At 36.5% G+C, this 22,193-nt stretch overlaps 2 protein-coding genes across 2 annotated transcripts in view; one reads left to right on the forward strand and one right to left on the reverse strand.

Annotated features, from left to right (window-relative positions):
• Positions 1 to 4,333, forward strand: part of popdc2 (popeye domain containing 2) — a 20,192-nt gene extending 15,859 nt beyond the window's left edge. Inside the window, exon 4 of the mRNA XM_017430115.3 lies at positions 3,194 to 4,333. The gene's annotated coding sequence lies outside the window, so the exon portion shown is untranslated. The remainder of the gene's footprint in view (positions 1 to 3,193) is intronic.
• Positions 4,334 to 5,584: 1,251 nt separating this feature from the next.
• Positions 5,585 to 21,139, reverse strand: pla1a (phospholipase A1 member A). Its single transcript, XM_017430139.3, has 11 exons — positions 20,752 to 21,139; positions 18,371 to 18,587; positions 17,537 to 17,714; positions 16,346 to 16,454; positions 14,733 to 14,834; positions 14,134 to 14,226; positions 13,796 to 13,960; positions 10,880 to 10,969; positions 10,478 to 10,583; positions 7,992 to 8,147; positions 5,585 to 6,049 (listed from the first exon to the last, which is right to left on the reverse strand). Exons 1-11 carry the CDS (start codon positions 20,816 to 20,818, stop codon positions 5,959 to 5,961), a joined length of 1,374 nt encoding a protein of 457 aa, XP_017285628.1. The 5' UTR covers positions 20,819 to 21,139; the 3' UTR covers positions 5,585 to 5,958.
• Between the last annotated feature and the right edge of the window lie 1,054 nt (positions 21,140 to 22,193).

Below are 22,193 nucleotides of genomic sequence, written 5' to 3' on the forward strand. Positions count from 1 at the left end.
CCGGCATTTAAAATCGCTTTTAAAAACAACCGCTATTCCTCCTCCTTTTCGACCCGACAGGCGCGGGGAATTAAAATAGCAGCAATCCGGTGGTGACAGTTCAATAAGAGAGGTAGGCTCACCAGTACTCAGCCATGTCTCCGTTACACAGAGAAAATCCAGGTCACGGGTCATGAAGAAATCCCTTAAGATGAAAGTTTTATTTCCCAGTATTATTTAGAAACCAGTCTCCCATTCCCTCATTAGCCCAAATCCATTTAGTGTCTTAGTCTTTTCCTCCCTCAGTTGATCATTGTGCTTCATGCCCTGTCCAATTCTTGTCCATGGCTCCTTGAGTTGTTTGTGTATCTTTTACTGCCATGACAGCTTCTGTTTTTGTGATTATTAGATCTTTTAGTTTTTTTTTTAAGCTCCTCTTGTTTGGTCTGCATTCCTAGGTCTGATTTCTACCTTTAAAGCTGACAGGTCTGTTATTTGAATGATGATTTTTTTTTATAGCAATGAAGGACAACAATGTCAGTGATACAGTATAAGTTCATTCAAAAAAGAAAGTCCACCCTCTTTTGGTTCTAGAGTTTTACGGGTCAGGACATAATATAAAAAAAATAATTTTTACCAGGTTTTAAAATTATTCAAATCTAACCTCAGTTGTACAAAAAACACTACAGACTCCACCATGTCATTATTTATTAAACAAAACCAAAACCAAAAGAGAAAAGTTGTGGGTGAAAAAACTAAGTCAAGTTTTCAAGATTAAAAGTAGCAGTCACTCTGCCAACTCACTGCACACAAAGCACATGTTTTATTTACATTCAGCGGTATAATGTTATTATAGTAAAATGTATGCTTCATATTAACTGTTTTATTTACACTAGTATCAGGGGGTTACACTTATATACACTAAATGTCTATATAAATGTTTATATACCTATATTAACATTTAGCTACAATGGTAAATGGTTTAGTGAGTCATCATCATATAGTTATAAATGTGAAATGAGTTATCATTACCTGGTGTGGTGAATTTTCATCAGTGCTGTGAGTGTACAGTGAGTTGACGTAGACCCTCACTCCTCTGGTAGACAAGCCATAATTGTCTGATATTATTTTTAGTAGTGAAAAACCAAAACATCTGTCTTTTTATTTTTAGGGGAATTACCCTCTTTAGGCCTCTATTTACAGCTGACTGTCATCTTGCAGGTATGGGAAAGTGGTGGGTGGTGGAGGTACTACTCAGGCCTACTCATACTAAGAAAAGGCTGCATTGTCTTTGTCATCTCTTTTAAAAACATTTAAACTGCAGGAATGATGTGACTATACAAGTGTAGTGGTTTTGACAATGTGACTTTTTGTAAAAATTATGATATACCCTGAAACTGAGCCTCTTCCAAGTTACATAAAAAGAGAAAAAACATTGAAGGAGGTAAAAACTTGAGCAACTCTTGAGATAAAAATTATATTATCTGACTAACACAATTCAGTTTGTGGAGGAACCTGATGAAAGCCACAAGCTGAAAGGCTTAAAATACACAGTTATAGTCCAGGAATTTGTAAGTCTTGCTGAAATGGCTCCAGGCTGCACCAGAAGTGCTACAGCTAGCTGCTTCTGCTGTGAATGTAAAATAGATATTAATGTATAGTTTTATAAACAGCATTTGCATGAATGACTTTGAAATGTTGGAGCCTGTAGTTGTTTTAACCTGCTGAGACCCTTGTCCTTATGTGGACATCATAATATTTTATTCTGTTTAACTTAGACCTGTTGTTTTTATTCGGAGCACAACCTTTTTTACTTTTTGAAATTTTAATGGTTCAAAAACAATGGTTTTGTTGTTTCTAATAGGTCCTACAAATCCAAACAACTTGGGGAAATTAAATGCACATCAAAGTAAAGTTTAAGTCTCAGCAGATTAAGACGGCTGCAATTTACTTTGGCCTTGGCTCAGCGCAGTCTAGCTGTTAGCTCGTCAATCCAGTCAGAATTAAGGTATTTATCCAAACTGAGGCCATTCAAAGAGCTACAGTATATACAGCAGGTAAGATATTAATTGTTTATACCCTTTCCACAGAACCCCACTTCAAAAGATCAAAACAATGGCTTTAAGAACCAAAGGGGTTTCTGTACAGACGCTGGTTACAGAGTGGGCCTGAAGTCAGACAGAAAGCAGCTGTGTTCTCATCTGACAAGGATTATAGCTCGTAAATTTAGAGGAATGTTCATAAATAAATAAATTATGTACCCTAAAATTAATCCACCTTCCAGCATTCTGTCTGCCTATTTGCTGCCCCCCTCCCATCCCATCAGCAGCAGTCCAATCACAGGAGGAGGATCATGTTTCATAGTGGGTAATATAGGGTCAGTGTTGGGTTTGGGTTGCAGAACAGCTGTGAAGCAGCAGGTCAGTGACTAAAAAGCAAACAAATCCTCCATGTGCTCTCCACTTCACAAATCATCCATATCTATACACGTAGCTGCCAGAGAATTGTAATCTTCCTAAGATAACTGGCAAAATGCTTATAGTGCATATGAAGTTATTTACAACTTTTACTCTATAAGCCTTTAATCATTTTGTTATTGAGCACATTTGAATTTATTAAATCTAAAAAAATAAATGCTAGATGTAGATTTTACTTGTTTTAACAGCTCATTCATCGTCATCAAAAGTAAAAAAAAATTACTTAGTTAACAAATATGCCTTCTACAGTGACAGAAAATGGCTCATGGAAACAGTTTTTACACTGACAGGCTCTAACTGGAGAGTTTACACTAATTTAAATGTTGTGCCTGCAGGTCTGGATCTGACGGATGCATGAAATTTGTTAATTTAGATAATTGTTTGTGTAGAATTCTTCAATATGAGACATAAAATGTTGAACTCATGTACTGATTTTCAAAAGTGGTCAGTTTTAAACTGTAAACACATAAATCTTAAGCTGTGCTTTTATGTCTATTTTCTTTCCACTTATTATGTCACTGTACAGCAGTTTCACACTCAGTTTTCTTTTACAGGATGTTTGTGAAAACATGTTTGTTCCCACCAGGCTATTATAGGAAGGAGATATAGCAAGCTGAGTTTATAAACTCTGAGTTAACTCTGATTAGAGAGACTCACCGTAGTTTAACCCACTTTATGGAAATCCCCACATAAGATCACCTCTCTCCTAACTGAGGCTTTGATTTTTATCTTTGCAGGAGATGACAAAGAAGAAAATTTACCTCCTCGATTCCAGAGAGGCAGAGCTCCACTGGCTCCCACCGACACCCCGGAACTGTGAGGACAGCCTCTTCCTGTTCACATCATCTTATCTACAGTCTGAATCTGCGACACCATCTGGAGCATAAACTCTTCCTCCTTTTTATTTAATTTACCGGAAGCAATCTATGTGTTTTTTCCCCGAATGACTCTTTTTTTTTTTCCCAGTCTGATTGTTTTGTGTTTCTAATTGACATTTTTGATATTTGAATAAAATGTAGCTAAAAACCCGAATGAATCAATAAGAAAGCAAAATATATTTTGTGGTTTGTGTTGGCTGTTTTTCTGTAGCTTTTGCCGGAATCGAATTAAAAGTAAATTTTTTATTAATTAGCAGATTCTGTATCCAATAGGTAATATAAACAGTCAATAAAAATCAGATGCCTACTTGTCTTAAGTGGCAGTAAAGAGCTGTAGAAAGAAACAGCCATCATTTTATTTTGCCATAATGTGCAACACAGACTTCATTCCCCCCAAAAAAACAAAAACAAAAAGACACATCTCATATTTTTTCAAGTGTCCACTTTTGTTGATTTGCATACCTTACTGCTGTATCTTCAAATAGTCTTTTTTTTTTATCTAACTAGCTGTAATTAGTTATTTCATGCTTTACAGAAAGGTCATGTGACACCATGATTGTGTTGTGGAAGAGTAGGCGGAATATAAAGGCCCACATCCCTAGTGAGCAGACTCTGGTTACAAAAATATAACTTTGCGTAAACTGGGTTCTGCTGGCTTCAATTCTCATAATGAGATAAGGCGAGACACCTGGTCACCAGTATAATATGTCTGTGGTTTGAACTGATGTTTTGCTGGAGCTTGTTTTGAGCAGATCTGCATCCAATATGGATCTTTTTCTTTGACAGTCTGGAAATGATTTAGTTTTTGTCAGTAAACTCTCTGGGTGTTTCCATCTGAAACGGTTTAGGGATAGAATTTCATGGCTGATGGATTTCCCTCTTTAAACCATCATATTTTGTTGCAAACGTTTTGTTTTTCTGAATGTATGACGATTCGGTCAAAGGTGGAGTTGTGGTTCTGATTTCACAGCCTTATAGTAAATTCTTCTGGAAGACATCCCCTTTTTTTCTTCTCTGGAGACATATTAGATGCCTGTATGTTTCAAATTTTATGTATATTAATGGAGTACCTAAAAGACAAACTAACATATTTGTTTTACAGCAACAAAAAGAACTGATAAGACACAAGTATAACAGATTGTTTTTTCTTTAGCACGGGGCCAAGATTTCACCATAAAGCCTTTTGTGTGCAGTGAAAATGTTGGGCAACCCAAATAAATCGTGGCACATTGTTTTATCTGGGTACAAATCTTTTAAAATCTTTTGACATTCACCGACAGAAATTTCTATAAAGACATTTTATGTTATGTATCTTGTAGCAGTGTAATTTGACTTTATATGAACATATATTTTACAATGCACTGTTGTCAAAACCAGACCTGTTTATACATTTGTTCTTTGAGTTGTATAAAACTCCGAATCGAGGAAACAACAAAAAAAATCACTGACTCTTTTTTAAATTACTCACCACCAAAAGGCAAAAAGGGGGGAATAATATTGTTGCTTGTGTCTGTTAGTAAAAATATCTCATGCACCACAAAACAAACTGAATTGAAACTCTTAGAAAATAATTGTTGAATGTGCACGTACAATTGATTAACTTTTGAAGACAACCTAGATGGCCACTGCAGTCAACTGACCTTACAAATGAAAGAACTTGCAATGACTCAGTACATTTCACAGATGCTGAGCTCAGATATGGTGTGGTAGTAGCTGAGACTGATCCCCAACTCATACTCTGACTGCTCCTCATTGCATGAGAGCTTTGCTTAAAACTGACACTAACTGTAGGAGTCAACACTGTTTGTCTGTTAGCAAACTATCTAATGAACCGCTGAAGGGATTTTAATGAAACATTAAAAATAGCCTTGGATGTATATCGACAACTGATTAATTTTTAGAGTCAATCCAATTTCAAACGGCCACCACAGTTGATTAAGCTTAGACAACTCAGACATGGCTATAATTCAGCCATATTTACAGACATTGAGCTAAAATTTAATGTGGTAGTAGTTGAGAGTCATCCACAACACATACTCTAAAGGGTGATATCTCGAATGTTATTTTTAAGGTTTGACTAAAACGGTTACAGCTCCATCATTTCTCAACATAAGATGTTCTAGAGTACGTTTAATATTTTGGCATAAAAGGTGATATGCTTCCTTCAAGGAATGCTTCGTCTTTATTTTAAATTTAGCATTGGTAAAATGATTCAACTTCTAATCACAGACAGAAAGCACAAACCATCGCTCAGATTAATGCTCTATTTATTGCTGAAAGCACAGACAGATAGTACAAAATGCAAAGATTTTGCAGGATGAATTTAGGTACAAAATGATCATAGTTAACATCAAAAACAGACTAGCAAAAAAAGAAGAAATACTTTTTTGGTTGAAGTCATACAAAACCTGTGGACTGAGTATCAAATTTGCATAATTTGGATGTGGTCAGTATCTACAGACTAGAGAGAAGGATGACGCCTCTTTTCTATAATTTGTACCATTAACAATTGTAACCTTTTAACAAAAGCAAAGCTGGTAAAAAGTGGGACATTTCTTCCATGCCGGCATTTTCAGGTGTAATATCTTGGTTTTATTTTCACTCTCTTTAACGGAATCTTCCTTTCAGGAGGCCCAACACACCTGCACGAAGTCATGTGACCACAGGATGCCGCGCCTCAGGTTTATGTTGTTTACACACAGCAGCTGCTCAGGGCTGAAAGACAAAAACACAAACTAAACCATTTAACTCTTTAAATGAATGAGTTAATGTGAATTTAAAAAAACAGTTAAAAAATGCTGTGGAGGAGACTAAATTGACTAAAGTGATTTAAATTCTTTCGGTTTTGATTTTTGCTTAAATGATTTTGAGCATTGTACAATATTTGTGTTAATAAATAAAGATAGAAAACCAGAATCAAGATGAAAGAGAACACTATGAAGCAAACTGTGACATATTTGTGGTCATGTTTTTGGTACAGTTCGGTCTATGAATCTGACAACACTTCTGTAAGTGAATCTGGAAGCGAATAGAAAGTTCAGCAAGAAGTATTTCACAGCACAATATGTTTTGCCATCTTTCAGATTCTGCCACATTTCCAGAGTAACTTTTGTTTTTTTAAAATAAAAATCGGTAAATCTGTGACCCTAATCAAAAGTGCTTTCTGAATATGTTCCTGAATTATATATTTTTCATCAAGCACTATCAAATTTGTCCTAGTAGTCAGGTAGCTTTTGAATTAAACCGCTTAAATAGTTGGGCTAAAAATACTTCCTGGTGGATGATGTAAGGACACATTTGCAGATTAGTTTGAGTGAGAAATTTATGGCCGTAAACAGATTGTACATGTAAGAAGGAGAAGAGCAAGAAGCACCAGAGCACGAAACATAAAGTGGAGAACAGCCTGATTCTTGGATGTAGGGGTTGTTACTTCAGGAAGAAAAAAAAAAGTGTTTTCTTAAAGCCAGGATTTCACTGGGTTGTGACTGTTGGAGATTAGCTGGCCACTCAAAATTGTAAGAAAAAAACAAAACAGTCAAATTATTTGTTGCATTCTGTTTTAGACCTGGACATTCAGAGATGTAGCTTCGTATGTTTTCTGTCATACAAGAGCTCATGTGCAGATGTCAAATACAGCTCTGTCATTCCAAAATTATGAAATTTAAATTAAAAAGAAACCAAGCTGGGTTTAAAATGCCTGCTACATCTCTACAACTATTCTGAGAGAAAATGTGTCACATAAGTTTCTTGAAGATGTTCAAAATTCAAATGTCAAGAGACAAAAATGAGCATTGTGCAAAGAAATTGAGAAGTCAGATGGATGTTTCATGACATTCTCACAAATACCACCAACAGGTGCAGCCCAGTGAGATACTGGCTTAAAGATAGAGTTTAGATCCTTTGAAGTGGGGTTCTGTGGATAGGTTTTGAACAGATAATATCTTACATGCGGTAGACAGCTCTATGAATGTCCTCAACTAGTTTGGACAAATAGTTGAATTCTAAACAAACTGACCAGCTAATGGCTAGTCTGTGCCAGGCCAAAATCCAAGTGGCTTGATGGTGTCTTAATCTTAAATTTCAAAAATGTTACTGCATTTCATGCGAACACTATCTTATAAACCTTTACACTACAGTTAACATCACATTACATGGTTATTTCTGTAAAATTATTATAATATTCTTCCATTATGTACCCGCAGGCTGTACTGAAAGTGTTACGGATAGTTGCTGCTATTTGCTCTTGCAAACAAAACAAAACAAAAAAAAAACAGAATTATATTTAATTATCAATCAATGTGAAATAAATGGTAGTGTAAAGGTTTACAGAATAATGTTTTGCATAAATTACTGTAAATGCTTTTTTACTTTAAAATGGCAGAAATCACATTTAGGCATGGCTCCGCATAGCTGAAAGAATTTGGTCAAATTCTGGTCAAAATTGAACCATTTTTCCAAATACAGGTCATATAAAAAGCTATCTACAGCAGGTAAGGTGTTAAATGTTCATAACATTATAGCAGAACCCCACTTCAAAAGGTCTGAATGGTTGCTTTAACAGAAGTCGATTGTTTTTTTTCCTCAGCCCACGAACTCTTTTGAGGAAATTTGTTGGCGTTCGAACAACAGTTTGTGAGTGCATGTTATGCACACCAACCTGCGAAAGGGGAGCTCAGTGATGCACACAGACTTGACGTGGACTTCTCCTTGTCTGTAGAAGCGAGCGCCCGTGTTTTTCAGTCTGATGGTTTCGATCTCACACATAGCAGCAGGATGAGCCAACACCATCTTGTACAAGGTTGTAGTCTTCTGACTGCAAGAAAAACACCGGATGTTCATGTAATGATTTTTTTTTATTGTGTATTGCTGGTAATGTACATCCACTGATTTCATTCTAAGAGTTTCATCAAAACCCTCCTTCTTTTTCTGAACTCTAAAAAGGTGGAAATTGCAGTAGTGTTTTCTCCATGTTGTCATACTTTAGTAACTCGGTGTTCAATTTGTTTTCTCAGAAATATTTGAAATGTTTAGTTGTTGCATTTTTTTCTTAAATGCACATTTGGTTGAACTGTATTTTTATTTAGTGTTGTATTTTTTGTAAAAAGAGCAAGGTTACAGAACGCTTTCAGCTCAGTCTTCTGTGTTCGTCCTCAGCCCGATGGTGACACAGCAGTGCCATCTAGTGACAAGAAGCAGCAACAGAACAACACGACAGTGGTAACTGTTAAGCTTTCACACTTAAAATGAATGAATTTAACACTTAAATTTCACACTTAAAATGTAATTAGGTGTTTTTTATTGCCCATCACTCTGAAAGGCAGGTTGATATACTTGCTTGTGTCTGTGTTTATTTGTCTGTCTGTTAGCAAAATATCTCATGAACTAGTGAATCTATTTGAATAAATCTCTTAGTAAGTAATCACTGAATGTACATCCACAACTGAATAACTCTTGAAGTCGACATGATTCACATACTGAGCTAAAATTTTGTGGTAGAGCTGACACTTATCCTGAACACATAATAGATCACAGAAGATTATTGTTAAAAAGTCTGCATTTCTTTAAAGATTTCTAGTTTCCTTTTCATATTTTTTGAATTTATTGTCATTCATTTTTATTACAGTACAGTTTTATCATACTTTGTCAAACGTATTTCAATGATACAACTAAAATAAACACATTTTTATACTGAAGGTAAATTGTTTTCTTCTCTCCTTTCCTTCCCATTTCACAATCATAAATCTAGACACATTAGGAATTAATAAACAGGGGCGTTATTTGTTGTTTTCAGAAATAAAAATGAACACAGACTCTAAACTGAACTCATGCAGAGGGATTTCAGCTTCCTCAGCATTTCTGCCACGTTTTCCTGCACCTGGCCAGAGCAGCTTCTCTCTCAGAATAGCAGCTCACCTTTCATGGAGAATGTGCAGGTAGAGAATTTGCTTACAAGCACATTTGTTGGGCTGCTGCATTATTATCCATCAACTGAGGCTAAATAAAGACAATTTGAAAAAAAAAAAAAAAAGAGCAATGATTTTTGCTCTACTTCATGTCTGAATGGATGTGTTTAGATTTTATTATAAGTACACGTGTAACAGGGTGTGGACTAAATTTACCAGACTTCTGTTCAGGCACATTGTGGGCGTTGGAGGTTAATTTATAATTCTAAGAATAACAAAGCAAATTAGTCATTGTCTCTATTAGAAGCACTCATCTTAATCATGTCATAGATGTACTTTTTTACCCTTAATCTTTGATATGTTTCTTAAGTGACATGCTCATATTTTATCTCATTTGTTAAAAAGGGATCCTTCAGATCTTTTAAGGTCAGATTCTGTGGAAAGGTCATGAACAATTTATATCTTACCTGTTGTAGATAAGTACCTCTTTGAGTACCTCAGTTTGGAGAAACAGAGTTTAATTCTGACCAGATTGAAAAAGGTTTTACACGGCCATCAATTTTGCACTGAATAGTTATTTTAGCCAAAACATTATAAAATAATGTGTGGATGCACAATCTTGCTGCTGTCTCCATTTGTGTTTGCAGATAACCCCAAAATTCCATATATAAAATTTTATAGAAAGCAAAATTAGAGTTTGCTTGAACCCTTATGAAATTTTGGAGATTGCTGCTCTTTAGCTCATTAGCTCTGTTAGACAGAAACTCTTCTCCAAAGTGATATCATTCATCTAATAACTTTTACACAAACGACGTCAAAATGGCCAAGAATTCTAAATCCTAAGTTTTGTTGTTGTAGACAAAAAAATGGATTTTAAAACTTGAGGCATTTTCTCTACATTTATCAGTAGGATGAATAAGAATCAGTCTGTCCAATCTCTGCTGAACTTTTTCACATTCTGCTTTTTGTAGAAATATTTGAAAAGATATTTCTTGAAGGCATTTGTCATGGCTAGATTGTGGGAAAAGTTCCAAGCTTTCTCAAACCACAGATAAAGAAAAATAAGTAAATAAAAAAGAAGAAACTGACTGAAAAATGTTCAGTTCTGCCCCATAACGATTAACAGATCACAGTGAAAACACATTCTGCTCCATGTGAAAAGGCATGACCCAGAGTGACATAAATAAGTGAGATCTAAGCTGCAGGATGCTTAAAAAGCTCTCAGTTATGTGATACGTACAGCCTGAGCCGTTGCTCTGATCTCTGGCTCCTAGTCATCAGCGACACTTCCACCTCGGCGCTCTTCTCCAAGGCTGAAACTTCCAGCTTTACCAGGAAGTGATGAGCTGAGAAAAGGAACATCATCAAATGACGAAAAATGTGATAATTTGACATCTTGCAGCTTCTTAACAAGTCAAAAGACTTGTTTGAAAAATCAAAGGAAAAGTTTACAGTGACTGACAAGTCTGTATTAAGCTAAAATTATTTCTTCCTCAGTCCATACATCATGTGACAGTGGCTTGAGCTGTTTAGATTTGTAATCAGATTCAGATTTTGATAATCCTGAAACACTAAATTATCTAGAACTACAAAACAATATGCCATAATGTCACTTTGGGAAGCAACACAGCCAAGTTCTTACCACAAAATGGAGGTGAAGAAGTCGTGAGAAGGAACAGTTTCTGCTCTTTGGGAAGGGGTGAAGAGGTTATCCCACTGTTTTTAGATAATCCTAAAAAAAAACCCACACAGAACACTCACTTTGGGCCTCTAGCCACGTGTCACAGTTCAAAAGGAGCCTCGTGTATCATGGAGGCTGAGATAATAAACAGACGGATGTTCAGTCTGTCTCTCCCTATACATCCTGATGGAAATATCAGTTACTGCAGCTACTTAAATAGACTATTACTGATTCCTACATTAGCCAAATGCTCATTTCTGTATGTTACCCCTAAATATTTAGTCCTTACCTGAACATTGTAAAATCAAACTGAGATTACAGGAAGGATCAGAAGACAGTGATGTTGCAAAAAGCCACCGAACAAAAACTTTATTGTTTACTGTATTTTAGTACAACTTATAAATACTGGTAAAAAATTAAAGTTCAGCTTGAAAAATTACATTGTTTATGGATTTAAAAAGATATCCATTTAGACTTGAGCATTACCTGCTGAATCAAGTGACTCATTCGTGTTATCAGGAATGACGCATTTTCCATTTTGTTTACTGATTAGTAGTGGTCAAATGTTAACATGCAATCTTTATGGATATGATCCTAATATAAATTGTAAGCATTTCGGGACTGGCTCAAACTGTTCTTTTTCCAGGTTAGTGATTATACAACATGCAACCTTAATGATTTTTGAAAACAAGAATTGGGTGCAAAATACATACAGGCTCAAACAGTACATCACTACTAACCTTTAGTTAAACATCCCTTAGCAAGTTGAACCTTGGCCACAGGCTCCTTGTATTCATCAACAACCTTCTGGTATAACTTTAACTGCAGACTTTGCCACTCTTCTTGGTAGAATTGGTACAGTTTATTTAAATTGGTTGGTTTATATTTAAAGTGGGAAGGCCATTCTAGAAATTTTATGTTAGCCTGGTTTATCCATTCAAAGACCAGTGCAGATGTGTTTGGGATCATCCTGTTGGAACACTAAAATGTGTCCAAGTTCTAACTATCAAGCCGTGGTTTGAGGTGAAGTTGAAGAATTTGGAAATAGACCTTCATTGTTCCATCCACTTTGTACAATCCCCAGCATGATGCTACCACCAGATTGGTACAGATTTGAAAGCCTCATCTTGACTTCTCCAAACACACTTCATGTCACTGTGGCCAAAAAGCTCAATCTTTGTCTTGTCTGACCATAAAACTTTTGTCCTGAAGGCATTTGGTTTGTCCATGTGGACGGCTGAAAATTTCAGTTGAGCCTGAAGGTGCTGAAGGTTTTGGAGCAGGTGACTCTCTTGGTCAGCACCCCCTTAGTCCACAGAGATGTAAACTAACTTCACTGTTGATGAAGCTTGCTGGTGTTCCAGCTGGTTACAGTTAGTTTATAGTAGACTTAAGAATGGTTCCTGGGTTGTTCTTGAACATCCTGACAATCTGAGGGTGGCCGTTGACTATTGGTCAGTCCAATAAGTGCAGTCAAACAAATTTGTTGTATACTGGCAAAAAGAAACTAGCAGCTGCAGTCAATCATGATCACCTAAGGATAAGTCCAGAACCTTTAGAACCACAGGTTTATGTGAATGTATGAACAATATATATATATATATATATTAAAATGCTTGTACAATTCTAACATGGAGTGGATTAGAGAAAATCCACAATAACTTGTGCACCCAATTCTTTTGTTTGTATAAAACCATAAAAGTTGTATGCTGTGTAACAATTCCACCCAGAAAAAGGATGGTTCAAATCAGTCATATAAAGGCCAAAATTAATGAAGCCCATTATGGGTATTAACCTGCATATTATCATGAAGGTGTTAGATTACTGTACTGTTGAATTTTGTATCATCCATTTAGCTAATTTCCCTTCAATAGGCAGTTTTTCTTCATGTAAAACTGTATCATCAGCAGCACCACACACCTACAGCAGTCAATGTGGTTAGTTGTCAAGTATTTTCACTCATCTGTAAGGGAGTTTGTAGCTGACAGGCAGTTATATTCACCCACAACTACGTTACATTTCACCATGCTGTTGAGTTTTCACTTTTTCACCCTCCAACTTAAAAATAAACTGTGCAGAGTCTCTCTGACATCTGTGATGACAACTACTTTCCACTCGTTAGCAACTACCTGCCACTGAATAGGAGAGAGAAAATGTGAACGTCTTTTGGGGGTGGGGGGCTATTTATTTTGGTTGGACAGCCCAGTTTAACTCCAGAATAGTCAAGTCAATCCACAGCACAAACATGAAAATCAGAACAAAACGTTCTAAATTGTAAGACGGCAACATTAGTTTTTGTTTCTCTTTGAAGAGCAGGGTTTGCATGATGAATAGGGAAAATAAAGATTTTTATTATCTCATTGTCATCGCTAACTATAGACTTACTGTTTGACAGAATTTAGTTTAGCGTGTTGGTTTGTTCTGTTTTCTGCAACAGTCTTAGTTTCGTACGTGGCCTTTAGGCCCACCTCTGAGTGCATGCAACATCTTTTTAAAACTTTGGCATGCAAGGTGGTGGGCTGAGTGGATTGTTTTAAGGAATGCTACTTTCAGTAAAACTAATTTGATTTCTGTAGATCTTTAAGACCCTGACTTGGTGTTTCGAGACCCACAGTGGGGTCCTGATCGCAGCTTTGAGAACCACTGATAAACAGTATTATTAGAGTTGTGATGTAAGAACAGAAGCACTGACAGCAGACAAGTTATAGAAATAAAAGGCAGCATTTATATTAAGACATTGCAATGTCAAGACTTCTAAATTAAGCTTGTTTTAAAGGGATTTAAAGTTTTTTTCTCCGTTAAAAAATGTTTTTCCTTAATATTCTCCCCTAATTTTCTTGTTTAAAGGAAGACAAAGAGCAGCAGTCGTGTTGTTACCTATCACAGGACATCTGCCCTGGAACAGCTCACAGTCCGCACAGTTCCCCTTCAGAAAGTCATCATAAGTGGAGCACGGGAACCCTATTAATGTGCACGAGCTGTTCAGCGCGTTCACATAGACATGCAGCGCCCTCATGTGGTCACAAATCACATAACCGTACACTGTCATACAGAGACAAAAAAGTGTGAAATATGTCCACATTAATTTTTTTCAAAAGGATTGAATTTATACATTCATTTAATTTTACTCATAACCTTTTGAGAACACCTTAGAGGCACAACAGCAGAGTTAGATAAGTTGCTGTTTGTGCTTCAGTTTTTTTTTTAAAACTTACTTGAAGCAAATCTGGAGTGGGAACATCCATTCTGGTCCTTCCCACCGTTCAGGAAGAAGTCTACATGACCAACAGGAATGGAGATGCCAAAATCTAAAACAGAGGAAAATATTTTTAGGATTGCCTATATATATAAGTTTTTGTCACAGCAGATTTGTTAACACAGCTCTGAGGAGGAAAAGACCAGCCTCTGTGGAAAGTGAAAACTTTGGAGAAAGAAGCTACATTTTTCATGTCAAGTAAAGACATTAGACGTCTTTGATGAGTTCACAAAGAAATTATAAATGAGTTATCTAAATAAACAGCTGTAAAGGAAGTTAATTCTACCAACAGAGAGTACGTTGTTCTGTTTTCAGCTAATATTATCACAGTTTCAGAAGAAGAGCTAAAATGGGTATTAAGGAGAATATCCCTGGCAAATTAGTATCTTTCCAAAAATAGAGTTTTGTGTTTCTGATTAAATTGTGCAACAAATTTTATTTCTCAGTGAACACAAGCATGCGTCCTCTCTCTTGAGGAAAATGCCGCTTATGGTGTTGTTGTTTTTTTTTAAATAATAAAGAAAACTCCTTCAACAGTAAACAAACGAGTTATCTCACAGTCAGAGTCTGTGTGGATGGCTTCTACAAACTGAGCATCAGAGGGGTCCAGGCGGTCATAAATGTCAGCTCTTTTAAACAAAGGCCCAGCCGGATCAAGACCTGCAAGACAAAAAGAAAAGAAAAACAGAAATTTTATTGTCATCATACCATGTACAATGAAATTACATCTGGCATCTCTCTATGTCAGTAAAGTAATAGAGTACAGTTGAAAAAAAAAATTGACATGCATAAATATTAGGAATAAGAAGAGAAAAGTCAGAGTAAAGTGTCTAATCTTGAAATAGCAGCTGAAGTTATAAACATGGATGTCAGTGTATTATTTGCAAGTATCTATATACAATATCTTTATTAGTTATGCAGTAGTGCAGATAAAACATACAACTTCTATGTACAAATCCTGTGAAAAAAAAGAAGCTGTTTTTGAATCTGTTGGTGTGGGATGTTATTGTCCTAAACCACTTGTCAGATGGTAGCAGTTTGAAAAATGCTTGCTGGGATGTGTGTGGCTGTTGTAGATCTTAGTTGCTCTTGTCTTCAGTCTGGTGGTGTACAGACTGTCAAGGGAGAGGCTCTTTACAGATTACCCTTGCTCCCATAACTGTGTGGTTATGGGAGCTGAATCGCAAGTTGGATGCGATCCTTTTACAGGACCGCAGACTGAATTGCGGTTCTGGAACTCATGAATAATAATATGGGTTACTTATTTAAATGCTGCATCTCTCCCTGGAAGGCCCTCACATGCCCATTAACCCATGGATTTTGGTTTGGGAAAGCATTAAATGGCTTCAAAGTGGCAGTAGCTTGTGTACAGATGTTTATGTAGTCTTTTTAAAAATCTAATTTTTAAACAGACAAAGTTGCTGGGGCTTGGGAGGAAGAGCAGTCATCTGCCAATGACAGTTGATGGTTTGACTCAGGTTCCCAGATTGTTTGTCAGAGGACTATTCATTGATTTTTTTGTAGTATATTAGGCTAAAATCACATATACTCTATACAATTTAATGGAATAGTCAGTTCATGTAGCAGGGTTGCTGCATGCATCCTAGCAAAAACAGTTTTTTTCTACCTAACCTACTACCTAACCCTATTAGTTGTGTAAGAGGAAAATTAGAAATTGACTCACAAAAATATATCTTTTAGATGTGTTGATTTTAGATTTTAAAATGTTAAAAAGTCAAGATTTCAACATGTAAGTTTGGTAATAATATTAGATAACCAAAAATTGCCACTTTTCAAAGAAGTTGGGGATTATGAGACCTCTGTTTTGAACATTAACTGTAGTCAAGTCACTCTACTGATACAACAAAGCCTTGCTGTATATAAACTAGAGAATAGAGGTGCATTGTGCTAGTTGACGTATCGTTTGGATCAGAACACTGAGCTTCTCCACATGGCCTCAGATAATCTCAAATCAAAAAGCTCAGCTAATTTTTCAACATCATACTGAGACTCTATGAGGCAGTCATTGTCTAACTGGTGAAGGCATTTTCCAAACAGCTCCACATCCAAACAATTAGTCAAGTTTTGTAATGTATCTAATAACCTGAGGAGGAGCTCAGGTGTAGCAGGACTGATATATCAGTTTTGATGTTCCCATGGTTCATACTCACCTGTGATTCTTCCAACCTTTCCTTCAAACAGAGTCCCCACAAACCCAGCAACATGCGCTCCGAGGCTGAAACCGAGGAGGTGAAATGACTCTGGTTTACATCCATGGTTCTGTTGGACAAGATGAGCACAATACTGACCATTCAGATTGTTGCTTGATTTTTCTGCTGTGTGGGCCAAGCTTCAGAATTTGGGTTTAAAGTTGATGAAACTAATAAGAAGGGACCAAATTCTACAATACAGTGGAATTTCACTGGAAACAGATTACAGAAATACTACTCCTTGCAGCTGCACTGTTCCACATGTCTTCCTCTCATTCACACATATATTTCATCTTACTTCTGTCGACATTCATTCCTCTTCTTTCTAGATCATATCTCCCCCCTCTCCAGGCTCTCTTCCACCTGCTCTCACTACAGATCAGTGTTGTCTGCAAACATCATAGTCAACAAGGACTCCAGCCCAACCTCATCTGTCAATTTGTTTATCACCAGCTTAGAGCCTATCCCTGAAGAAGTCAAGTAAAAGTCCCTATTTATTATGATGTTTCCAGACAACATTGTGATGTGTAGTGAGAGTAGGGAGCAGGTGGAAGAAAGTCTGGGGAGGTGGATACAGTATGCTCTGGAGAGAAGAAGACTCAGACACACCAGACAATTACTATTTTCAAAAATGTGCAAATACATATGTAGAAACAAAATGAAGTCTTTTAATTACATAGAGCCATATTTAGTTTCATAATGCCAGTTTTGGTATAAGTATAATACAATACTTTCAATAGACAGCAGTTACCTGGTTGACTTGGCTCCATGTCCTCCATGTTGCAAATTAATGAAACTATTTTTATCATTTGAGCTTTGATTATTTTATCACTGTCAAAGAAAATAAATACTTAGGAACACAGTTGTGCCACATTGTGTGGAGCTGTAAAGTTCAAAGGAACTTCACTCCCCACACATTTGATTCTATGTATTTTTCTGGCCTCATCCTGTAGCTTGGCTCCAATTTGTGCTGTGTTTTGGCAACTATCTTTAAAACCATATAATCACCACAATTATTTCTCAGCTAAATATGTAATCTTGTCTTGATAACTGGGAAATCTTAAAAGATCCAACTGTGCATCCATTTAATAAATGTAAGAATTTTATCACCAACATCTGCTTTAAAAAAAAAAAGAAAAGAAGTTTTCTTACCAGAAGCTGATTGATGAGGACAGAGATCTCCAGAGCCACCTCCTTGTAATTTTCCACCACCACATTGTATGCAAAGGAGGCACCATAGACCCAATCTACCACCACAACATTCACATCCTGAGCTCTGAGCAGGGCCTGGGCCAGCTCAATCACCCAGGACGGCTTAGTTCCTGGGGCCCTGGAGGGTGGAGGGGGATGAGAAATCAAAATAAGGAGGAAGAGTACCAAGCCATTGTCTTTAAGTGTGTTGGTTGACCAGTTAATTTTCCAAAAAAAAAAAAATTGGTCCTTAAATGACTGAAAAATTTAGCAGGTTTTGGGGAGATGATTACAAATCAGCAGTGCTCATGTAGGAGAAAAAAAGATGCATTTTAAAACAGGATTTTTCTACTTTTCCGACATCCCCCCCTCCCCCTCAGTCTTTAGTGTTTATAAAAATATCAAACAAAAACTGAGTGTGAGTAAAAGATGTGAAAACAAATCTGTCATGTTAGCTAAAAGCTATGATTTGAAGAACAGTACTTTCATTTAGTCCAGTCCTTCTATAATGAATCAGCTCAGCTTTGGTGAGGTTATTTTGGTTAAAACTTGGCTTTGAGTAAATGTCAAACACCAGACAATTCTCAAGTTGAAAACAAAGACAGTTTTTTGTCAGTATCATATGATTGAATTTGGCTATCAGTGAAAGATTTGGATGCTCTAGTTTTATTATCCAGCACCCTAAGCAAATAAGAACTGGATCACAAATGCAGAACGGCATCATAGAATTCAAAAATTGACAAAAAATAAAAAAACAAAACAGGTTTTCAGGACCTTTAGGAGTCTGCTGCTCACCTGTATCCATGGATGATGACCTTTGTAGGGCGGGAAATGCTGAAGAGAGATGACTGCTGGGTAAGAGAAGCCTGGTTAAACCTCTGTGCACAGTCCTGGTTTTTCTGGGTCAGCAGCAGGTACTGGACCTGCAGTTTGTTTCTCTGCTGTCTGGACTGCCTCCATCTGGAAATGTTCAACTCAGCACACTGATCATCCTGCTGCCCTTCACACAAACCTGATGGAAAATTAAGTTGTATTTGAGCAGCTGTTTGGTACTGGCAACTTTAAAAGGGATAGTTCAGATTTTTTTAAGCAAGGTTACATAGGAAGGTTATAAACCTCATCTTGTTTGGTACAAATAGCCATTTGAATGACCTCAGTTTGGAGAAACATGAGTTTAACTCTGACTTGATTGACAAACAAATGACTAGTCTAAGTGGGAACAAGATCAAAGCTGATTGCTGTTGTCCTAAAACGGCTCCAGTCTGCAAAGATTTAATAGTAACACAATTTTATAAAGTGGTACATTGCAGTCAGTTTTGCATTACATGGTTAATTTGGCAGAAACATTGTGATAATTCTGCTAGATGTGCCCCAGGCTACTGGGAAAGCTATAGCTAGCTGCTGCTGTGAAGAACTGTGTTATGCAAATGTGATGGTGCGGTGAAGATTTTTATCTCCTGCCACTAAAAAGCAAATGTCAAACAATGATTTGCCTGTGTGTGCATGTATGAGGGTGGGTGTACATGCTTGACAATATATTTTGCATGTTCACTCAATGCATTTTGATGAAACCCTCAGAAAGTAATGATTGGATGAACATCTACAACTGATTAACTTTAGGAGTCAATCGTACTCAAGAAGGCCACCACAGCTAGTCAATCTTAGCAAACAGAAAAGAGGCTATAACTCTGCCAGCTTTGTAGTTATTGAGCTAAAATTCAATGTAGTTGTAGCCGACAATAATTCACAACACATATCTTGAGCATTAACAGATTCCACAATTCCCTGTGAAATCAAGCATAGCTTTATTTTCAAGGTTTGACCGTAATGGCTATCACTCCATAATTTCTCAATATAAGATGAACTTAGAGAGAAATAGAGAGAACATTTACTGGGAAAACTAATGAAGTTCTATTTATTTGTGGTGACTTTAACATAGATTTACTCAACCCCAATAATCACAAGTCTACAGAAAATTTTATTAACACAATGCAAAGTGTAACCCCTTTTCAAAAATTACCAGACCCAGCAGAATTACAGCATACGCGACCACTGTGATTGATAAAATCTTTACAAATGATATTATAAATAAATCAATAGGTGGACTGCTAGTCAGTGATATCAGTGATCACTTACCTGTCTTTACAATATACGACAGAAATTATAATACTGGTAAATTAGAAAGTCAAAAGCTATATAGAAAGGTGGGAACAGAAAAATCAATAAAAAAGGGACTTGATGGAGCAAAACTAGGATACAATTTATCAACAAAAAGACATTAATGGTGCATATGAGGCATTTATTGATCTGTTTATGGAATTACATAACAAACATTGTCCATTAAAGATATATAATAAACAGAATAAATATTATAGTTGTCCTTAGATAACATCGGGATTGCAAAATGCCTGTAAAAAGAGAAATACATTATATAGGAACTTTATAAGATTAAGAACTAAGGAAGTGGAATCTAAAAATAAAATAGTGTTTGCATAAATTGCTATGACATTTTAGATGTAAAGTATTTTAAGCAGTAAGAAATTTGGTTTTGGCTTTATTCAAACTAGCTGTTAGTTTGGACAGAATTAAATAGTTCAGCACATTTCTACAGAACAATCGCAATTAGAAATGAATGTGGAACGTCTTATTCTGACATCTGATATTTCTTAATGCACATCATTATATCTATTAAACTGATTATATAAACACCCTGGTATTATTGCTCCCTGCTAACAGGCAAAAGGCGGGAAACAGTAAAAACAATGCAGATTTTTACACTATTTTTATATGTACCTTCACTCAGACAAATGTCAGATTCTGGATTATTTTATATGAAACCTGACTCATGAACACAGTGCCCATTATCTTTTTATTTTAATGAGAGAGAAAAAAAAAAGAAATGCACACAAAATTCAGTCCATGATAAATGCAGCTGCAAGGTGTGCTGACTCCTCTTTGACCCAAAACAAATTTTTTTACAGTACTTTAGAGATATTTATAATATACTGAAACCATAAATATTGCCCAATTGCACAAAAACTATCAGTTTGTAACGTTTTCTCATACTTCTTGCTTTGCTTGTGAGTAGCAACTCAACTTTGTATTTGACTGAAATGCAAGAAAATATTAACATACATTCAAGAGGAGTAGAATTTCTTGATAAGCAGACCACTTACCTGGCACTTGGGATGAGATGTAGACCAGAAAAAAGGTGAAGAGAATGGTTTTCTCCTCCCAGAACATTTCTAGAAGTGATTGGAGCCACAGGCTGCCAGGGAGCTTTAGTTAGGGCTTAATACCTCTCAGCTGCTGTGTTCAGTCCTCAGTTTGTTGGCTGGAGGAGTTTCCCCACAGAACTGCCTGTTAAAGAACCCTAGAGCCAAACCTCAGCTTTGAAACTGGCAGAGAGCAGGTATGAAACAGGGTCGGGCTGCAAACAATCCGAGAATCTAGGCTGGGTAGACTGGCTTTCTCTTCTCGTAAAGCTCTCATTTAAGCCTGAACACAACCACAACAACCCCCCTTCTCCATCTGTCTTTTTCTTTTTTACTCATCACAGCCTCCACATTCATTAGGGGACAGTTTCTTTTTCTTTCTTTTTTAATTTCCTTTCACTTTCTCTTCAAGTCTGGGTCTGTAATGAGCCAAGCAATGGTTGGAGGTCTATGACCCTGTTTGTGTTCAATGGCTGTTTGTTTAAAAAGTTGGACTCTGGCCTGGCTTCCTGCTGCTCCGAGTGCACCACACGCCTAAATGTTTTGTGTGACTCTTCTTCGGAGGGAAACAGACGAAGAGTGTCTCAGAAAGTGAGCAGAGGTCAAACAGAGAAGAAAATTAATAATCAGCTCATTGTTTTTCTGTTGTATAATTAGTACATTAGTACATTTTTTTAAGCCACCAGCCGAGCTTTTAACTTTGTTCTCTCACAGACATGGTGACTGACAGACTTCCTGGAGATTTAACCCAGACTAAATTTTCAGGGTAGGATTTAATGTCTTAAATTACAATGATTCCTATAGTGTGTCTGTGTGATCCAACAATGTCACTAATACCAGCGTGAACCCACACAAGGAGACTTAATCCTCTGAAAAGAGGTTAGGGGCTTAGTTGCAGCTGCAGATCCTGTTGTGTTACTGCAGTGAGAAAACAGAAATACAGCACAGACTGTGATTTCTTCTAAGCCCTGTTATTAGTTTGAAGTGTCCAAAAAGCAAATGGTACTTTGTGGAAAATAAAACAAAAAGTATAAAAAAAGCGAATCTTAAAATTTGTGTCAGTTTACTTTCATAGAAGTTACTCAGTGGAAAGATGCATTTGAAAATGAACATTTAGGTTCTTTCATTTTTAAAATATTTTCTTCATTGGGAAGACATAAAAAGTCTCAGATAGTCCTAGTTTTCTAAAAAGTTTTTTCTTTCAGTTGCTCCCTTTAGGGGACATCACAGTGGATCCTCTGACTCCATCTCACCATATCCAAGGATTCTTCTAGGTCACACCAAAACTCTGCAAATCTTCCTTCACCTCATCTGGAACCTTCTCTGTGATCTTCCTTTTCTTCTCCTCCCTGGCAGCTCCACATCCATCATGCTTTGTTTAATATACTGAAAGTTACAATTGC

Source organism: Kryptolebias marmoratus, linkage group LG6, assembly GCF_001649575.2.
Source record: "Kryptolebias marmoratus isolate JLee-2015 linkage group LG6, ASM164957v2, whole genome shotgun sequence".
NCBI lineage: Eukaryota > Metazoa > Chordata > Actinopteri > Cyprinodontiformes > Rivulidae > Kryptolebias > Kryptolebias marmoratus.